Source organism: Rhinoraja longicauda, chromosome 22 (assembly GCF_053455715.1).
Source record: "Rhinoraja longicauda isolate Sanriku21f chromosome 22, sRhiLon1.1, whole genome shotgun sequence".
Lineage (NCBI taxonomy): Eukaryota > Metazoa > Chordata > Chondrichthyes > Rajiformes > Arhynchobatidae > Rhinoraja > Rhinoraja longicauda.
Window position 1 is genome coordinate 33849949 of NC_135974.1, and position 20248 is coordinate 33870196.

Below are 20248 nucleotides of genomic sequence, written 5' to 3' on the forward strand. Positions count from 1 at the left end.
CGTAGTACCAAGTGGAGATAGACCACAAGATGGTGCTAGATCACAGGGCTCAGGTAAACATATTTTTTTAAATGAAGGATAGAGAGAACAGCAGATGCTGGTTTACAAAAAATGTAACTCAGCAGGTCAGGCAGCATTGACGTTTCGGGTCGAGAAGTAATGTCTCGAGTTCAGTTTAGTTTATTGTTGCGTGTACTGAGGTACAGCGAAAAGCTTTCGTTGCGTGCTATCCAGTCAGCAGAAAGACAATACATGATTACAATTGAGCTATTTACAGTGTATAAGGGAATAACGTTTAGTGCAAGGTAAAGCCAGCAAAGTCTGATCAAGGATAGTCCAAGGCTCACTAAAGAGGTAGATTGTGGTTTAGCACTGTTCTTTGGTTGTGGTAGGATTAGGGTTGCCAACTCCCGTATTAGCCAGGACATCCCATATTTTGGGCTAAATTGGTTTGTCCCATACGGGACCACCCTTGTCCCGTATTAGTCGGGTTGCCAACTTCCTAGCTCCCAAATAAGGGACAAAGAGTTACGGCACCCTTTGTCCCAGTTTTCCTTTTTATTGCCTTTCAGCAGGTGTCCTTTTGATCTTTGGACCGCATTAACATTTTCAAAGAGTAACTGAGTGGTAAATGATTTGCATGTGGTCACTAAAATGCTGGAGCAATTCAGCGGGACAGGCAGCATCTCTGGGGAGAAGGAAATGGGTCCTTCTCTCCAGAGATGCTGCCTGTCCCGCTGAGTTACTCCAGCATTTTGTGTCTATCTTCGATTTAAACCAGCATCTGCAGTTCCTTCCTGTGTATACCAATGATTTGCATGTGACAGGAACTTCCCCAGTCACAGGAAGAGTGAAAAAAAATTACAACCCTGACTTGTTCATTGTAGGAAAATTATGGACGTCTGTGTAGAGCAAGGGATGTTGCAATCTTCAGTCTCCCCCTTGTAATGTTTGTTACATTTATAGCTGCGGGTTTGTTTAGGTTTGTTATTGCCACGTGTATATAAAGTACAGTGAAAACGCTTTTTTCCCCCACGTGCTATCATTGTAATCCAATGATATTTGTATAAATATAATCAGACCAAACGTGGTCCAAAAGGAAAAAAAAATGCAGAACATAGTTCTCAGTCTGTAGAAGGGTCTCGACCCGAAATGTCACCGATCTAAGAGTCGAGTGTTTTATTGTCATGTGTCCCAGATAGAACAATGAAATGCTTACTTGCTGAAGCACAGCAGAATATGGAAACATTCTACCCTGTAAAGAATATAATAAACGAGCAAAAAAGTTCAGTGTGTGTGCGAGTGTATAATATATGCACACACACACACATACATATATACACACACACACACACACATATATACACACACACACACACATACATACACACATATATACACACACACATACATACACACACACACACACATATATATGAACAAACACACATATATACATACACACACATACATACACACAAACACACACATACATACAAACATAAAAACAAGCAAATGTTCTCCAGAGATGCTGAGTTACTCCAGCACTTTGTGTCTTTGTGCACGACATTAACCCATTGCGGTTCTCAGCGTTGCAGCAACGCCAGACCAAGGGTCTCTGAAGAAGAAGGGTCTCGACCCGAAACGTCACCCATTCCTTCTCTCCTGAGACGCTGCCTGTCCCGCTGAGTTACTCCAGCATTTTGTGTCTACCTTCGATCCTGTACCCAGCACCTGCAGTTATTTCCCTACAGAGCAAGAGCGTTTGTTTGTCGTGTCTCCCAGTCAGATTCTGACTCGCAGCAAGCACTGGAAGGACTTTAATTAAGGCGTTGTAAGCGTTGACAATTTCCCAATGTAAGCAAGTTGCAAAAGCCTTTGGGGTTGAGGTTGAGGTTGTGGTTATTGAGATGCAGCTGAAGTCCTTGCGGGAGGGAGGGAGGGGAGCGAGCTGTGGATGACAAGGGAGCCACGTCTGCAGGCTGGGCTCTCGCCGGTGCTGGGGTTTTTCCCTCTCTCCCTGCTTTCCCCGCCTGCTTAGAAATAACCACCCGGAAGTCCTGAGATTGATTTAGCAGTTAAAGTGACACGTAAGAGTAACAACAGATCCGCGGGAGCGGGCATGCCTGGCTGGCTTCAGATGGGACCAGACACGTTACATCTAAGCCGCGCTACATTGTCGCTGTGTGTTTCCAGACAGAAAAGTGGCCGAAAGTGAGTGACTCTTGTAGATCAGCAGGAAGGAACCCGGTGATTGTTTGGCTCTCCTTTGGAAAGTTTAACCAATGGCTTTTGCCGCGTACAATGAAGGCGACCAGAAGACCAACATGAACTTCACACGGCCGGGGGAGTCCCAGAACGAAGTGCCCATCAGCAGGACTCACCCCAATGGAACTTATTGGTCAAAGTAAGTAAGCAAGCAAGCAGCGCGCTCGCCACAGTTGTAAACTGGACGTCTGCTCACCCAGAGGGTTGTAAGAAGTGTCCAGAACAAGGGGCCACAGTTTAAGGATAAGGGGTAGGCCATTTAGAACTGAGGTGAGGAAAAACATTTTCAGTCAGAGAGTTGTGAATCTGTGGAATTCTCTGCCTCAGAAGGCAGTGGAGGCCAATTCTCTGAATGCATTCAAGAGAGAGCTAGATAGAGCTCTTAAGGATAGCGGAGTCAGGGGGTATGGGGAGAGGGCAGGAACGGGGTACTGATTGAGAATGATCAGCCATGATCACATTGAATGGGGGTGCTGGCTCGAAGGGGCCGAATGGCCTCCTCCTGCACCTATTGTCTATAGACATGGATCAATCTGCCTAGGGGATTGATCTACAAGGGTTACCGGTTAACAGCAGATAAAGTATCTTCTATTGACCGGCTCTCGAGTTAGAGTCACATGAAAACGCTATCGTTTGAGGTCTGACCTCCATACAGTGTCAAGGCTGTACACCCTGCCATTTGTGTAGGAAGGTTTGTGTTGACTGCAGATGCTAGTTTGCATCGAGTACAGACACAGAGTGTTGGAGTATCTCACGGGGTCAGGCAGCAGCTCTGGAGAAAAAGGAATGGGTTCCAACCCGAAACGTTACCTATTTTCACTCTCTGAGATCCTCCTGCAGCATTTTTGTGTCGATCTTCTCGACCTTTGTACCTGAAACCAAAGGTAATATCTCAAGAAGATAGACACACTATGCTGGATTAACTCTGCAGGTCAGACAGCATCTCTGGAGAAAAGGAAGAGGTGACGTTTCAGATCGAGGCCCTTCTTCAGATTCGCATATGGAGGGTTGCGATGCTGAAACTCGTTGTAAACACGATGCCTGAGCAATGCCTTGATGGAGGTCCTCAGAGTTGGAAAGGGTTACACTCGGGTAGATGTGGAGAAATAGTGAGATCAGAAAAATGAATCAGGTGCCATTAAATCCAGTGTCAAATTCAGGAGAAACGCCCTTACCGAAGTATGCTGAACACACTATCCCAGAGGACTATTGGGCGTGAATATTCCAGGTTTGAGGGATTTAATGGGAACCAGTACGAAGAAGAAAAGAACAGAAAGATTAATGAAAAAGTAGGAGGTTATTGTCAAGAGTTTGAGTTCATTTATTGCCAGAGCCAGGAGCAGGGCAAGGCACGGGTTCATAAGTTCTAGGAGCAGCATTAGGCCATTCGGCCCATCAAGTCTACTCCGCCATTCAATCATGGCTGATCTATCTCTCCCTCCTAATTCCATTCTCCTGCCTTCTCCCCATAACCCCTGACACCTGTACTAATCAGAATCTATCTATCTCCGCCTTAAATATATCCACTGACTTTGCCTCCACAGCCTTCTGTGGCAAAGAATTCCACAGATTCACCACCCTCTGACTAAATAAATTTCTCCTCATCTCCTTCGTAAAAGAACATCCTTTAATTCTGAGGCTTTGACCTCTAGTCCTAGACTCTCCCACCAGTGGAAACATCATCTCCACATCCACTATTCAGGCCTTTCACCATTGTGTACATTTCAATGAGGTTCCCCTTTCATTCTTTCTAAACTCCAATGAATATAGGCCCAGTGCCATCAAACGCTCATCATCTGCTAAATGTCAAATGCAGGTGACAGCTTTCATATTTGTTCACCACGACACAGCAAGGAAACAGGCCCTTTGGCCAGCTGAGTCCACGCCGACCATCGATCACCCATTCACACTAGCTCTGTGTTACGCCACTTTCTCATCTGCTCTGTCTGATGACGGGTCTCAACCTGAAACGTTGCCTATCCATGTTCTCCGAAGATGCTGCCTGACCTGCTGAGTTATTCCAGCATTTTTGTGTCTTTTTGTACATTACCAGCATCTGCAGTTCTTTGCTTCTACACTATGGCCTGATGTTAGTCCAGAAATGTGGGGGTTAAACTCCACCATCACAACACTTCATTGTTCCCTTGCTCCATAAGACAATTAAACACTCTTGACTCTTAAACATGGGAGAGATTACTTTTCATGACTCAGCTTAGGGGATTGTCAATATTTTATTACATCTCTTTCTGACCTGCTCTACAAACACGGATGAGGAGTTTCAACATGTGAATGAAGTTACTTATTATAACTTATTATAAGAAGGGACATCCTAGAGTTTAGTTTAATTTAGAGACACAGCATGGAAACAGGCCCTTCGGCCCACTGAGCCCACGCTGACCGATCGATCACTCATTCACACTAGTTCTATGTTCTCCCACTGGCTCATCCACTCCCTACAAACTAGGTGCAATTTACAGAGGGCCGATTAACCTACAAACCCGCAGGTCTTTGGGATGCGGAGGAAACCGGAGGAAACCCAGGCAGTCACAGGGAGAACATGTACAGCAGCCGAGGTCAGGATCAAACCAATGGGTCTCTGGCGCTGTGAGGCAGCAACTATACTGCTGCGCCACTGTGCTGGCCTAAAAATGTTTTAACTTTAAAAAATGAAAATAAGGAACACGCAAGACGTGGACCATATGTTCATAAGTGATAGGAGCAGAATTAGGCCATTTGGCCCATCACGCTTGTACTGATAGGTCAATAGACAATAGGTGCAGGAGTAGGTCATTCGGCCCTTCGAGCCGGCACCACCATTCAATGTGATCATGGCTGATCATTCTCAATCGGTACCCCGTTCCTGCTTTCTCCCCATACCCCCTGACTCCGCTATCCTTAAGAGGTTAATTCCGGGAATGGCGGGACTGTCATATGTTGAAAGACTGGAGCGACTAGGCTTGTATACACTGGAATTTAGAAGGATGAGAGGGGATCTTATCGAATATAAGATTATTAAGGGGTTGGACACGTTAGATGCAGGAAACATGTTCCCAATGTTGGGGGAGTCCAGAACCAGAGGCCACATTTTAAGAATAAAGGGGTAGGCCATTTAGAACGGAGATGAGAAAAAATCATTTGTGGTTCCTAGGTCGACACGGTAGTGCAGCGGTAGAGTTGCTGCCGTAACCAGCGCTAGAGATCTCGGTTCAATCCCAACTACGGGTGTTGTTTGTATGAAGTTTGCACGTTGTCCCTGTCACTGGACGGGTTTTCTCCGAATGCTCCGGTTTCCTCCAACATTCCAAAGATGTGCAGGTTTGTAGGTTAATTGTCCCTAGTGTGTAGGATAGAACTAGTACGCAGGTGATTGTTGGTGGGCCAAACGGCCTGTTCCCATGCTGTGTCTCTAAACTGAGCTGAAGTTTGTGGTTATAACTACAAATGATAGTTTTCATTTCTTTGCAAAACTATTCTTGCAATAGAAACATAGAAAATAGATGCAGGAGTAGGCCATTCGGCCGTTCGAGACAGCACCGACATTCAATATGATCATGGCTGATCATCCAACATCAGTACCCCGTTCCTGCTTTCTCCCCATATCCCTTGATTCCGTTACCCCTTAGAGCTCTATCTAACTCTCTCTTGAAAACATCCAGTGAATTGGCCTCCACTGCCTTCCGTGGCAGAGAATTCCACAGATTCACAACTCACTGGGTGTAAACGTGTTTCCTTATCTCAGTCCTAAATGGCCTACACCTTATTCTTACTGTTTGCAATCTTTTAATCGAACATAGGACTAGTATGTGGGTGATTGTTGGTTGGCGTGGTCGGTGGGCCGAAGGGCCTGTTTCCACACTGTATTTCTAAACTGAACTAAAGTAGTGTTCATGGTGCTATTGTGTTGCCTCCACAGTGGAAAAGTCACACTGTATATCTTGATTCCCACAGGTCGGAAGCTAAGTCATGGGTTCCCTTTTTGTTCTTGGGCACCTGCCTGCTGTACTGTGCCAGAGTAACTCTGCCCATCTGTATGTCTGCCATGGCAGAACAGTACGAGTGGGACAAGAAACAGTCGGGCATTGTACTTGGGAGCTTCTTCTGGGGCTACTGTCTGACGCAAATCTTAGGCGGCTACATCAGCGACAGGTAAGAAAGACATTTTGAAAAGTCTGCGTTTGAATTGATTGAATACTTTTGAATTGAGTACTTTATTATCACGTGTGAAAAGTCATGGTGAAATTTGTTGCTTCCCCCCCCCCCCCCCCCCGTCCCCCCGTCCCCCCCGCATCACACCAGTTCCCCCTTTGTTCTTCCCCTTCCCCCAGACAACACCTGGAGTATTGTGTGCAATTTTGGTCTCCTAATTTGAGGAAGGACATTATTGCTATTGAGGGAGTACAGCATTGGTTCACCAGGTTAATTCCCAGGATGGCGGGACTGACATATGATGAAAGAATGGGTCGACTGGGCCTGTATTCACTGGGATTTAGAAGGATGAGAGGGGATCTCATAGAAACATGTACAATTCTTAAAGGGTTGGACAGGCTAGATGCAGGAAAAATGTTCCCAATGTTGGGGGAGTCCAGAACCAGGGTGTCACAGTTTAAGAGTGAGGGGTAGGCCATTTAGCACTGAGATGAGGTAAAACCTTTTCACCCAGAGAGTTGCGAATCTGTGGAATTCTCTGCCACAGAAGGCAGTGGAGGTCAATTCACTGGGGGTTTTCAAGAGAGGGTTAGATTTAGCTCTTAGGGCTAACGGAATCAAGGGATATGGGGAAAAAGCAGGAACGGGGTACTGATTTTAAATGATCACCCATGATCATATTGAATGGAGGTGCTTGCTCGAAGGGCCGAATAGCCTCCTCCTGCACCTATTTTTCTATGTTTCTATGGCCCACCCACACCAGGTCCTCCTTTGTTCCTTCCCTGAATAGGCACATTCAGTAACTTATTTATTTAACAAGTGTGGCCACACCCCAGCACTTTGCTACGGGCCATGGATTTAATGGTTGCAATTTAGCCTAACTCATAAACCACCTCACTTGTGCAGGCATCAAGAAATGTGAGGTGAACAAATTATTTCCTGTTATCTAGCGAATTATCAACCTACCTATCTACCTACCTGCCTACCTACCAATCTATCTACCTACGTACCTACCAATCTACCTACCTACCTACCAATCTACCTACCTGCCTACCTATCTACCTACCTGCCTACCTACCAATCTATCTACCTACGTACCTACCAATCTACCTACCTACCTACCAATCTACCTACCTGCCTACCTATCTACCTACCTGCCTACCTACCAATCTATCCACCTACGTACCTACCAATCTACCTACCACTCTACCTACCTGCCTACCTACCAATCTACCTACCTACCAATCTACGTACCTACCTGCCTACCTACCAATCTACCTCCCTGCCTACCTACCAATCTACCTACCTGCCTACCTATCAATCTACCTACCTATCTATCTACCTACGAACCTACCAATCTACCTATCTATCTAAAATCTAAAGACGCCAAAGACTTACAGGTTTGTAGGTTAGTTGGCTTTGGTAAAACAATTGTAAGTTGTCCATAGTGTGTCGGATAGTGCTAATGTACGGGGTGATCGCTGGTTAGCATGGACTCGATTTAGTTTACTTCCGAGGAACAGTGAAAAGCTTTTTCTTTGCGCATGTTTCCACGCTCTGTGTAATCTCTCCAAAGTCGAATGACAATCTCTAAAGTCTAATGTACAGTATTTACTGAATTGAATTGAAATTCCTGTAGTTGGATTTGAACTCGTGTGTTGGGTTGAATGGTCCAGGCTGCTGGTGACCTGGCCTATCGTTGAGCTGTTGGTCACAAGTTTCACAAGTTATGGGAGTAGAATTGCTCCTATAATTCAGCCCATCGAGTCCACCCCGCCATTCAATCATGGCTGATCTCTGCCTCCCGATCCCGTTTTCCTGCCTTCTCCCCATTACCCTTGACACCTGCTCTAATCAAGAATTTGTCTGTCTTTGCCTTAAAAATATCCACTGACCTGGCCTCTGCAGCCCTCTGTGGCAATGAGTTCCACAGATTAACTATCCTCTGACTAAAGAAGTTCCTCCTCACCTCCTTTCTAAAAGAGCGCCCATTAATTCTGATTAAGATAAGTTGTGTTTCTTTCCGTACTCCTATCCTACGACTGTTGGCACCACAGAGACACACGACCTTATTGAGGTTCAGTGACGTCTATCAATGTGCACTGTGATGCAGAAGTCAGAAATGAGTAGCAGTTTCAAATAGCTGGAACTGGGTTCAGGATTGTGTGACTCCATGGTATTGAGAGTCATAGATCGACCATCTCTATCTGTGGCAGGAAGGGCAAGTTCCACACTAGCCCCACCAGTCCACTCAGAATTCATGGAGTTGGAATTCCCTGAGTTGTTCTATCCCTGAGGAACTGCCAAAGAAGAGAGGGACAGACGGGCCGTCGTTTCAACACTTCTATCGAAAGACCAATTACCAACTGTCCAACACCCCTCTGGAGTTCGTTGAAGTCAAAGCCAAGCTAATCTGTGTTCCAAGTCTTTGGTATTTTCCTTTAAACTCAGCTGCTCTGTTCCAGAGTATAGCTTCACTTTGAGGCACCAAAGTATTAAAATCGATTTGTTTTTTGTTGTTGATCTGGGGCTTTGTTCTGGATTATTCCAAGACTTCAGATCTGCAGAATAAGATGTCCATTTTAACACGAACTAAAACTTGCCATTTTCCAGGATGTTTTTGTATTGCACGTTATTTTCACTCTGTGTAGTTTGATAAATCAATATTTTGTTTGTGATTTTTTTTAATGTTTAGGCTAGCCCTGGGCTACCAGTCTTTATTAAGTAACTGCAAATATTTACACCTCACGCTGCCTCGGCAAGGCCAGCAGCATAATCAAGGACGAGTCGCACCCTGGCCACTCCCTCTTCTCCCCTCTCCCATCGGGCAAAAGGTGCAGAAGTGTGAAAACGCACACCTCCAGATTCAGGGACAGTTTCTTCCCAGCTGTTATCAGGCAATTGAACCATCCGATCACCAACTAGAGAGCAGCCCTGACCTCCCATCTACCTCATTGGAGATCTTCAGACTATCTTTGATCGGACTTATCTTGCACTAAAGGTTATCCTGTATCTGTACACTGTGGACAGTGTGGATTGTAATCATATATTATCTTTCCTCTGACTGGTTAGCACACAACAGAAAGCTTGTACATGTGACAATAAGCTAAACTCAAACTCAATATATTCTTTCCAACTGGTTGTATTTCCAAACTACCTGCAGAAATTAAACTGTATTCAGGATGTGAAAAGTGTGCAGCTAACTCTGCGAATTAGTGGTGCAAAAGGTGTGTCTCCAGGTACCTGGGCAGGAACAGGTGGGAGGGGGAGGGGGAGGGTGATGATTGCATTGCAGGTGAAAGAGATAGACATTCGTAAAGGTGTACAGTTTTGGACACGCCCTTTGGTGCAGGTTCTTGCCGACCAAGTTGTCTACCTGAGCCAGTCAATAGACAATAGGTGCAGGAGGAGGCCATTCGGCCCTTCGAGCCGGCACCGCCATTCAATGTGATCATGGCTGATTATTCTCAATCAGTACCCCGTTCCTGCCTTCTCCCCATACCCCCTGACTCCGCTATCCTTAAGAGCTCTATCTAGCTCTCTCTTGAATGCATTCAGAGAATTAGCCTCCACTGCCATCTGAGGCAGAGAATTCCACAGATGTTAAACTGTATTCAGGATGTGAAAAAACCTGAAAAAAACCCATTTATCTGTGTAGGGGAAAAAAACTGCAGATGCTGGTTTGAATCGAAGGTAGACACAAAATGCTGGAGTAACTCAGCGGGTCGGGCAGCATCTCGGGAGAGGTAACGTTTCGGGCCGAGACCCTTCTTCATCAGTCTCTCCCGAGATGCTGCCTGACCCGCTGAGTTACTCCAGCATTTTGTGTCTACCTCCCATTTATCTGTGTTTGGCCCACTATCCCTCTGAACCTTTTCTATCCATATGCCTTTTCAAAAATAGAGTCATACTGTGCGGAAAGTGGCCCTTCGGCTCAACCTGTTCTGCCAGCCAAGAGGCCCCATCTAAGCTAGTCCCTGCTTTTCCTGCAGTTGGTCCACATCCCTCCAAATCTTTCATATTATTATTTTTTATTTATTTTTCATATTATTTCAGATACAGCGCGGAAACAGGCCTTTTCGGCCCACCAAGTCCGCGCCGCCCAGCGATCCCCGCACATTAACACTATCCTACACACACTAGGGACAAATTTTACATTTACCCAGTCAATTAACCTACATACCTGTACGTCTTTGGAGTGTGGGAGGAAACCGAAGATCTCAGAGAAAACCCATGCAGGTCACGGGGAGAACGTACAAACTCCTTACAGTACAGCATCCGTAGTCAGGATCGAACCTGAGTCTCCGGCGCTGCAACTCTACCGTTGCGCCACCGTGCCGCCCTATCAATAAGCCTTTTCCTATCCATGTAGCTATCTAAGTGTCTTTTAAATGTGATAATTGTACTGGTGTTTCCACCGGTAACTCATCGCACATACCCAACACCTGTGTAAAAGAACATTTCACTCTTCACGCACTTTTCAAATATTGCTCCTCTCACTTTAAATCTATGCCCTCTAGTATTAAACTCCCCTGCCCAAGGACAAAGACGGTGAATGTTCATCTCATTTATGACCCTTGTGATTTTATATTCCTGTATTAGGACACCACTCGTGGGAAAAAAAGTCCCATTCTCTCCTAGCTCAAACCTTCCAGTCTTTGTAACATCCTTGATGTCAAGTCAAGTCAAGTCAAGATTATTTGTCACATACACATACACGATGTGCAGTGAAATGAAAGTGGCAATGCCTGCAGATTGTGCAAAAAAAAAGAATTACAGTTACAGCATATAAATTAAAGTTAATACAGAGAAGACAAAATTTAGTCCCTGGAGTTATAAAAGTTAATAGTCCTGATGGCCTGTGGGAAGAAACTCCGTCTCATCCTCTCCGTTTTCACAGCGTGACAGCGGAGGCGTTTGCCTGACCATAGCAGCTGGAACAGTCCGTTGCTGGGGTGGCAGGGATCCCTCATGATCTTGCTTGCTCTCGATCTGCACCTCCTGATGTATAGGTCCTGCAGGGGGGCGAGTGTAGTTCCCATGGTGCGTTCTGTCAAACGCACTACTCTCCGCAGGGCCATCCTGTCCTGGGCAGAGTTGTTCCCAAACCAGACTGTAATGTTGCCGGACAGGATGCTCTTTACAGCCCCAGAGTAGAAGCAATGAAGGATCCTCAGAGACACTCTGAATTTCCTCAGCTATCTAAGGCGGTAAAGGCGCTGCTTTGCCTTACCCACCAGTGCGGCAATGTGCGTTACCCATGCCAGATCCTCTGTGATGTGGACTCCCAGGTATTTAAAGCTGCTCACCCTATCCACAGTAGACCCATTTATTTCCAGTGGCGTGTACGTCCTTGGATGTTGAGCCCTTCTAAAGTCCACAATCAGCTCCTTAGTTTTTTTGACATTCAAGAGGAGGCAGTTGTCCTGACACCAGAAACAAAGAACCGCAGATGGCGGTTGACGCAAAAGGACACAAATGCTGGAGTAACTCAGCGGGTCAGGCAGCATCTCTGGAAGATATCAATAGGTGATGTTTCAGGTCGGGATCCTTCTTCACAACGATTCCAAGGGCATCCACGGTGTGACGGAAGCTGATTAACCTACAAACCTGCGCGCTTTGGAGCATGGGAGGAAACCGGAGCACCCGGAGAAAACCCACGCAGGTCACGGGGCGAATGTACCAACTCCGTACAGACAGCACCCGTAGTCAGGAATGAACCCGGGTCTCTGGCACTGGAAGGCGGCAACTCTACTGCTGCGCCACCATGCCATCCCAATTATATTTCTTCTTGACTTACATTTCTTCTTTCTTCTTCCTGAATGATATAGTCCAGGTTGCAATGGACGTAGTCGCTGTTGTAATATGTTGCACATACCTATAATCTCAATGATATTTTATTGTCACATGTACAGTGAAACTCTTTGTTTGTACGTACGATACACAAAATGTCACCACATTTCTCGTGCCGACAGAGTTACAAAAGTACTTGTTAGAGTTGTGCCCATCCCTCTTTGTTCTCGATGGTGTACAGGTTCACGAGTTATAGGGGTAGAATTAGGCCATTCGGCCCATCGAGTCCACTCCGCCATTCAATCACGGCTGATCTCTGCTAATCCCATTTTCCTGCCTTCTCCCCATAACCCTTGACACCCGTTCTAATCAAGAATGCGTCTATCTCTGCCTCAAACGTATCCACTGACTTGGCCTCCACAGCCCTCTGTGGCAATGAGTTCCACAGATTAACTACCCTCTGACTAAAGAAGTTCCTCCTCACCTCCTTTCTAAAAGTGCGCCCTTTAATTCTGAGGCTGTGACTTTTAGATTTTTAGATTTAGAGATACAGCGCGGGAACAGGCCCTTCGGCCCACCGAGTCCGCGCCGCCCAGCGATCCCCGCACATTAACACTATCCTACACACACTAGGACAATTTTTACATTTACCCAGTCAATTAACCTACATACCCATACGTCTTTGGAATGTGGGAGGAAACCGAAGATCTCGGAGAAAACCCACGCAGGTCACGGGGAGAACGTACAAACTCCGTACAGACGGCGCCCGTAGTCAGGATCGAACCTGAGTCTCCGGCGCTGCATTCGCTGTAAGGCAGCAACTCTACCGCTGCGCCACCGTGCCGACCTCTGGTCCTAGACTCTCCCACCAGTGGAAACATCCTCTCCACATCCACTCTATCTACGGCTTTCATTATTCTGTACGTTTTAATCGCTACCGCCTGTCAACCATCAAAACTCCCAGTGAGTACAGGCCCAGTGACGTCAAACGTTGATCATGCGCTAACCCACTCATTCCTGGGATAATTCTTGTAAACCTCCTCAGGACCATCTCCAGAGCCAGCACGTCCTTCCTCAGATGTGGGGCCCAATGTTCTCACAGCGCGGCCCGACCACGGGAACTCCGCGCGGCCTGACCACCAAGTGTTTGGTGCCGCGGTGCGTCCTGGGAGTTCTGATTGTCAGCACCGAACCTGCACTCGCTGGAGTTTAGAAGAATGAGGGGCGATCTCATTGAAACGTACAGAATAGTGAAAGGCCTGGATAGTGTGGATGCAGAGAGGATGTTTCCACTAGTTGGAGAGTCTAGTCTAGGATTAGAGGTCACAGCAAGGACTAAAGGACGTTCTTTTAGGATGGAGATGAGGAGAAATCTCTTTAGTCAGAGGGTGGTGAATCTGTGGGATTCTTTGCCACAGAAGGCTGTGGAGGCCAAGTCAGTGGATATTTTTAAGGCAGAGATAGATAGATTCTTGATTAGTATGGGTGTCAGAGGTCTTGGAGAGAAGGCAGGAGAATGGGGTTGGGAGGGAGAGATAGATCAGCCATGATTGAATGGCAGAATGGACTTGATGGGCCGAAAGGCCTAATTCTACTCCTATCACTTACGTTTAGCAATGTGTTGCACAAATAATGCACAATAATGAAGATCAATGCACAATAATGAAGATTGCAAATGGCCCTCTAAGTGCAATCGTGATACTAAAACAAGTGGAATTGTATTCAGAAGGTATTAATTTATCTTTCAACAGAATAGGTGGCGCCAAAATACTGATGTTCTCCACCTGTGCCTGGGGAATGGTCGTCATTCTCACTCCAAGTCTTGTCCATCAAAGCTCTGCCCCAATTGTCCTTTTGACAGGATCCAGGTTCCTCATGGGCTTGTTCCAGGGTGAGTAGCACAATCATTACTTTTACTTTACTTTAGAGATACAGCGTGGAAACACCGAGTCCGCGCCGACCAGCGATCACCCCGTACGCTAGCCCTGTCCTGCGCGCACTTGGGACAATTTGCTATTTTTAACCGAAGCCGATTAACCGACAAGCCTGTATGTTTTTGGAATGAGGGAGGGAAAGCAGAGCACTGGGTGCAAACTCACGTGGTCACGGGGAGAATGTACAAACTCCATACAGACAGCATCCGCCGTCAGGATCGAACCTGGGTCTCTGGCGCTGTGTGGCAGCGGTTCTACCACTGTGCCACCGCGCCACCCTCTCAGGCGTTGTTTTTTTATGTTGCTCGAGAGTTAGCTGTTGTAGCTGCAAATGATTGTTGTATTTCCCTGCAAAACTATTCTTGCAATTTTTGCAATCTATTCACAGAACATAGAACAGTACAGCACAAGAACGGGCCCTTTAGCCCTCAATATCTGCTCCGAATATGATGCCAAGACCATCACTTATCTACCTGCGCTTAACCCATATCCAGTTTTTGCTGGAATAGTTGTTTGTTAGGTTATTTCTATGTTGTTCTTTAGGTTATTTCAGAGTTTCAGGGCGGTACGATGGCACGGCGGTAGAGTTGCTGCCTTACAGCACCAGAGACCCGGGATCGATCCTGACTGCGGGTGCTGTTTGTACGGAGTTCTCACCGTGACCGCGTGGGTTTTCTCTGGGTGCTCAGGTTTCCTCCCACACTCCAAAGACGTGCCGGCTTGTAGGTTAATTGGCTTCTGTAAAAATTGTCAACAGTCCATAGTGTGTAGGATAGTGCTAGTGTACGGGGTGATCGCTGGTCGGCACGGACTCGGTGGGCTGAAGGGCCTGGTTCCGCACAGTATCACTAAACTAAACTAAAATGGTTTCTGTGCATCCACCCTTTCAATTCCCCTCATGATTTTAAACGCCTTGAGGAGTTTGAGTTTTTAATTGCAAAATATTCCAGAACTATTGCTCGGTATCCCATCTGTGAGTCTGTTCAAGAGCATCTTCCCCATCAATATGTCCTTAGCATAAGTTTGTTTAATCAGTTTGGATAGTACTTTGGCTTTGCACTTGGTTTTTCTCGGTTGAGCGCTTATTCTTGCACAAGTACTTTGTGTTTTAATTGTAATCTAAATTAAAGAATGGACTACTGCTTGGGCGCAAAAATAGAGACAAAATCATATTGTGCAGTGACCAGTTTATAGAACTGAAGCAACGAGACGTAGGAATCTGAGTCCTTGATTAGTGGTGCGAGAATGGATGGATTGGGATTTCCAGAAATACCCAAAATCCAATCACGCTGCCTGCTGCCTCTTACTTTTAGTTTAGAGATACAGCGTGGAAACAGGCCCTTTGGCCCACCTAGCCCGTGCCAACCAGCGATCCCCACTGTCCTACTCACACTAGGGACAATCTTTACATTTGGCAAGCCAAGCCAAAGGGCAGGCACGGTGGCGCAGCGGGAGAGTTGCCGCTTTACAGCGAATGCAGCGCCGGAGACCCGGGTTCGATCCCGACTACGGGGTTGCTGTCTGTACGGAGTTTGCACGTTCTCCCTGTGACCAGTGTGGGTTTTCTTCGAGATCTTCGGTTTCCTCCCACACTCCAAAGACGTGCAGGTATGTAGGTAAATTGGCTAGATATAATTGTAAATTGTCCCTAGTGTGTGTGGGATAATGTTAATGTGCGGGGATCGCTGGTCGACGCGGACTCGGTGGGCCGAAGGGCCTGTTTCCGTGCTGTATCTCTAAACTAAATTAAACTAATCTAAACTAAACAATTTACCTACACCCCTGCACATCTTTGGAGTGTGGGAGGAAACCGAAGATCTTGGAGAAAACCCTCGCATGTCACGGGGAGAACGTACAAACTCCGCACAGACAGCACCCTTGGTCGGGATCGAACCCGGGTCTCTGGCGCTGCAAGTGCTGTACATTTCTCAAACATTTGCCAGCCCTTTCCCTCAGGAGCTCATTAAAAGTGTCCAGCTGGTAATTCCCGCATGAAAACCGTGGGCGGCACGGTGGCGCAGCGGTAGAATTGCTGCCTTACAGCGAATGCAGCGCCGGAGACTCAGGTTCGATCCTGACTACGGGCGCTGTCTGTACGGTGTTTGTACGTTCTCCCCGTGACCTGCGTGGGTTTTCTCCGAGATCTTCGGTTTCCTCCCACACTCCAAAGACGTACAGGTATGTAGGTTAATTGACTGGGTAAATGTAAAAATTGTCCCTAGTGTGTGTAGGATAATGTTAATGTGCGGGGATCGCTGAGCGGCGCGGACCCGGTGGGCCAAAGGGCCTGTTTCCTCGCTGTATCTCTAAATCTAAAAAATAAAATCTAATCAAACCCAAGTTGGCCTTCCACCAGGGCACTGTCGGTATTTTCTTCCAATTTTAATCAAGTCTCTTAAACATTCCCCATATAAAGTTACATGTTTAACAATCATTAGTGAACCAAAGCACTGACATTAGTCAGGATCCTTTTCATGAAATTTTATTTTTATGGAAGTGTCACAGTTACTTCTCTTACTGTGGTGTCTTATGAAGTATGAAAAGAAGGAATAGTGTCATGAGGAATAGGAGCAGAATTAGGCCATTCGGCCCATCAAGTCTACTCCGCCATTCAATCATGGCTGAGCTATCTCTCCCTCCTAATCCCATTCTCCTGCTTTCTCCCCATAACCTCTGACACCCGCACCCATCAATATGTTGGTAATATTGCCACAGTTGAATGCGATACCTGTGGGAAAATGTTTTAATGAAGATGTTGTAATAAATGCTAAAATAGTCAGTTACAGTCTGGCTTGGTGAGTAAACTTGGTCAGATCTACCCTTAATGATGGCACGGTGGCGCAGCGGTAGAGTTGCTGCCTTACGGCGCCAGGGACCCGGGTTTGATCCTGACTACGGGTGCTGTCTGTACGGAGTTTGTCTTCCCGTGACCTGTGTGGGTTTTCTTCGGGTGCTCAGTTTTCCTCCCAAATTCCAAAGACGTAAGGGTTTATTAGGTTAATTGGCTTTGATATCATTGTAAAATTGTCCCTCGTGTGTGGGATGGTGTTAGTGTGCAGGGATCGCTGGTCGGCGCGGACTCGGTGGGCCGAAGAACCTGTTTCAACACTGAATCTCTAAACTGAACCAAACAAAGTTCTTGTGAAGGAAAGAACTGCAGGTGCTGGTTTAAATTGAAGATAGACACAAAATGCTGGAGTAACTCAGCGGCACAGGCATCATCTCTGGAGAGAAGGGATGGGTGACGTTTCGGGTCCAAATTCTTGTGACACTTCGGGTCGAGACCCTAAGAAGGGTCTTGCAAAATAACTTGCAAAATACATCATAGCATCACCACATCTTACGATAACTCAGGAAGTCAGTTCAATTGAAATCAATGGATTGAACTTCAGAGGCTGCACTGACGTGTTAATGCCATGCTGTGGTAGGGACACCGGATAAAGCTCCAGGCAGTTTCAATGTTCATTTTTAGTTCTATTTTTAGTTCATTTTTAGTTCTACAAGCTGCTCTGAAGATAGACACAAAAAGCTGAAGTAACTCAGCGGGACAGGCAGACAGATTTGGTCTCGACCCGAAATGTGTTTGTGTGTGTGCGTGTGTATGTGTGTGTGTGCATGTGAGTATGTATGTATGTATGCACGTGTGTGTATCTGCATATGTGTGTGCACATGTGCGTATCTGTGTGTGTGTGTGCGCACATGTGTGTATTTTCTATGTGTGCAGCTTGTTGACATTTCAACGTAATTCCATACCCAGGAGAGGTTTAATAGGAATCTATTCAGGGGCAACTTTTTCACACAAAGGGGGGTGGGTGTAAGGAACGAGCGGCTGGAGTAGGTTTTGGAGGCTGGGACAATCCCACCGTTTAAGAAACAAGACAGGCACATGGATAGGACGGGTTTGGAAGGATATGGGCCAAACGCAGGCAGGTGGGTCGAGTGTAGATGGGGCACATTGGGCCAAAGGGCCTGTTTCCACACTGTACTACTCTATGACTGTTCTCGTTCTGGCAAAGAAAGACACGTAGAGCTGGAGTAACTCAGTGGGTCAGGCAGCATCTCTGACGTCACCTATCCTTTTTCTCTAGATGCTGCCTGACCCGCTGAGTTACTCTAGTGCTCAGTGTCTATCTTTGGTCTAAACCAACACCTGCAGTTCTTTGTTCCTAAATTGTGTTCATTCTGGCAGTCTAGCTCGGAGCTTTCAGGGGCCTTGTATCCCCCCCACCCTCATACACCCTCCCTGAAGAAGGGTCTCGACCCAAAGCGTCACCCATTGCTTCTCTCCAGAGATGCTGCCTGTCCCGCTGAGTTACTCCAGCATCTTGTGTCTGCCCCTCCCTCGGTGTCGCTGCCCCAACCTTGTTTTGGTAAAGTTTGAGGAACAGCTCCTCGTCTTCCAAACACCCAAATTACACCTGGGCGGCCATGGTGGCGCAGCGGTCGAGTTGCTGCCTCACAGTGACCCAGAGACCCGGGTTCGATCCCGGTGCTGTCTGTGCGGAGTTTGCACGTTCTCCCCGTGATCTGCGTGGGTTTTCTCCGAGATCTTCGGTTTCCTCCCACACTCCAAAGACGTGCAGGTTTGTGGTTAATTGGCTCGGTGAACGTAAAAATTGTCCCTCGTGTGTGTAGGATAGTGTTAATGTGCGGGGATCGCTGGGCGGCGCGGACCCGGTGGGCCGAAGGGCCTGTTTCCGCGCTGTATCTCTAAACCTTCCAGGTTACATCTGAGTTCGACATTTCAGATAATTAGCCTCCTTATATTCAAATTCCAGCGCTTGCCAAACTGTATAAGTAAAAATAATGATTCTGCTTTTAGATCCTATCCAGACATGCCTTTTGGAAGCTAACAACACCTTTCAGTATCACTGGTGTAACTAAATCTCTGCTGCCTTTCAACCATTTCACTGTCTTTCCCCTTTGTTCTCTGCTCTTTTTCTGTCTTCATCTGCATTATAAAACTTGTCCTAGTTTCTTTGGCAATTCTACTTCTCATTGGCATTGGTTTATTACTGTCGTGTGGACTGAGATACAGTGAAAAGTTGTTTGTTTGAGTACAAGAGTCGAGAAGTCATGATGCAGCTTGATAGGAATTTTGCCTAGACCACATGAATTTTGCCTAGACCTGTGGAATTCTTTGCCACAGAAGGCTGTGGAGACCGTCAGTGGATTTTTTTAAGGTAGACACAAGATGCTGGAGTAACTCAGCGGGACAGGCAGCATCTCTGGAGGGAAGGAATGGGTGACATTTCGGGTCGAGATCCTTCTTCAGACCCGAACTCTCGACCCGAAACGTTACCCATTCCTTCTCTCCAGAGATGCTGCCTGTCCCGCTGAGTTACTCCAGCATTTTGAGTCAACCTTCGATTTAAACCAGCATCTGCAGTTTTCTTTCCTGGATATTTTTAAGGTGCAGATTGGCAGATATTTGATCAGATAAGGGCGTGTCCCACTTTAGGCGATTTTAAGGTGACTGCTGGTGACTAGGCTGTCACCGACAGTTCGCCAGGGTGTCGCGGGCACGATTGTGAGGAGTCTTCCAAGAAACGTAGTGGATCTCGGCGCGTCGCTGAGAAACCATCCGGAGTGAAATTTCTCGGCGACAGCTGGCGTGTCGCCAGGTATCGTTGCTTATTGTGGGCGCTGTCGCATGCTGTCCCCAGGTTTGCTAGGTTCTCTTAGATGCATTTAGAAGCACGTAATATTAAAATAAATAAAGTATTTTCAAAATACCATAAAATGCTCGTGTTTAACCAATTTATTTACCGTCTGGACATTTGACAGGTAGATTGGAGGCGACAGTTTGACGGTCAGGTAAGCGGTGGGAATTTTGCGATGTTTATGGCCATCAGCGATTACATTTAAAGTGGGCTCCCAACCCAGATATGCAACCCAGAAACCAGATATGCATCTCCCTTACATTTTCAAAGAATGCCCACACACTTTTCACAAAAATCCACTTAACCACTTTTTAAATGAATGTTTTTAATACAGCTATTAGTAAACTGGAAGTAAATCCAGTTTATGCCTTGTTACAGTGAAGCTTGGTTTTCAAGTAACCCATACAAGATGTTATAGTTCAAAACTCTCAAGTACTTACCGAC

General features: G+C 46.5%; 1 protein-coding gene across 1 annotated transcript in view; it reads left to right on the forward strand.

Moving 5' to 3' along the window:
- Positions 1 to 1993: 1993 nt before the first annotated feature.
- slc17a9b (solute carrier family 17 member 9b) overlaps positions 1994 to 20248 on the forward strand; it is a 40968-nt gene continuing 22713 nt past the window's right edge. The window contains exons 1-3 of the mRNA XM_078419358.1: positions 1994 to 2407; positions 6217 to 6414; positions 13959 to 14098. Of these exons, the coding sequence (XP_078275484.1) occupies positions 2286 to 2407; positions 6217 to 6414; positions 13959 to 14098 (460 nt within the window). The 5' untranslated portion in view covers positions 1994 to 2285. The remainder of the gene's footprint in view (positions 2408 to 6216; positions 6415 to 13958; positions 14099 to 20248) is intronic.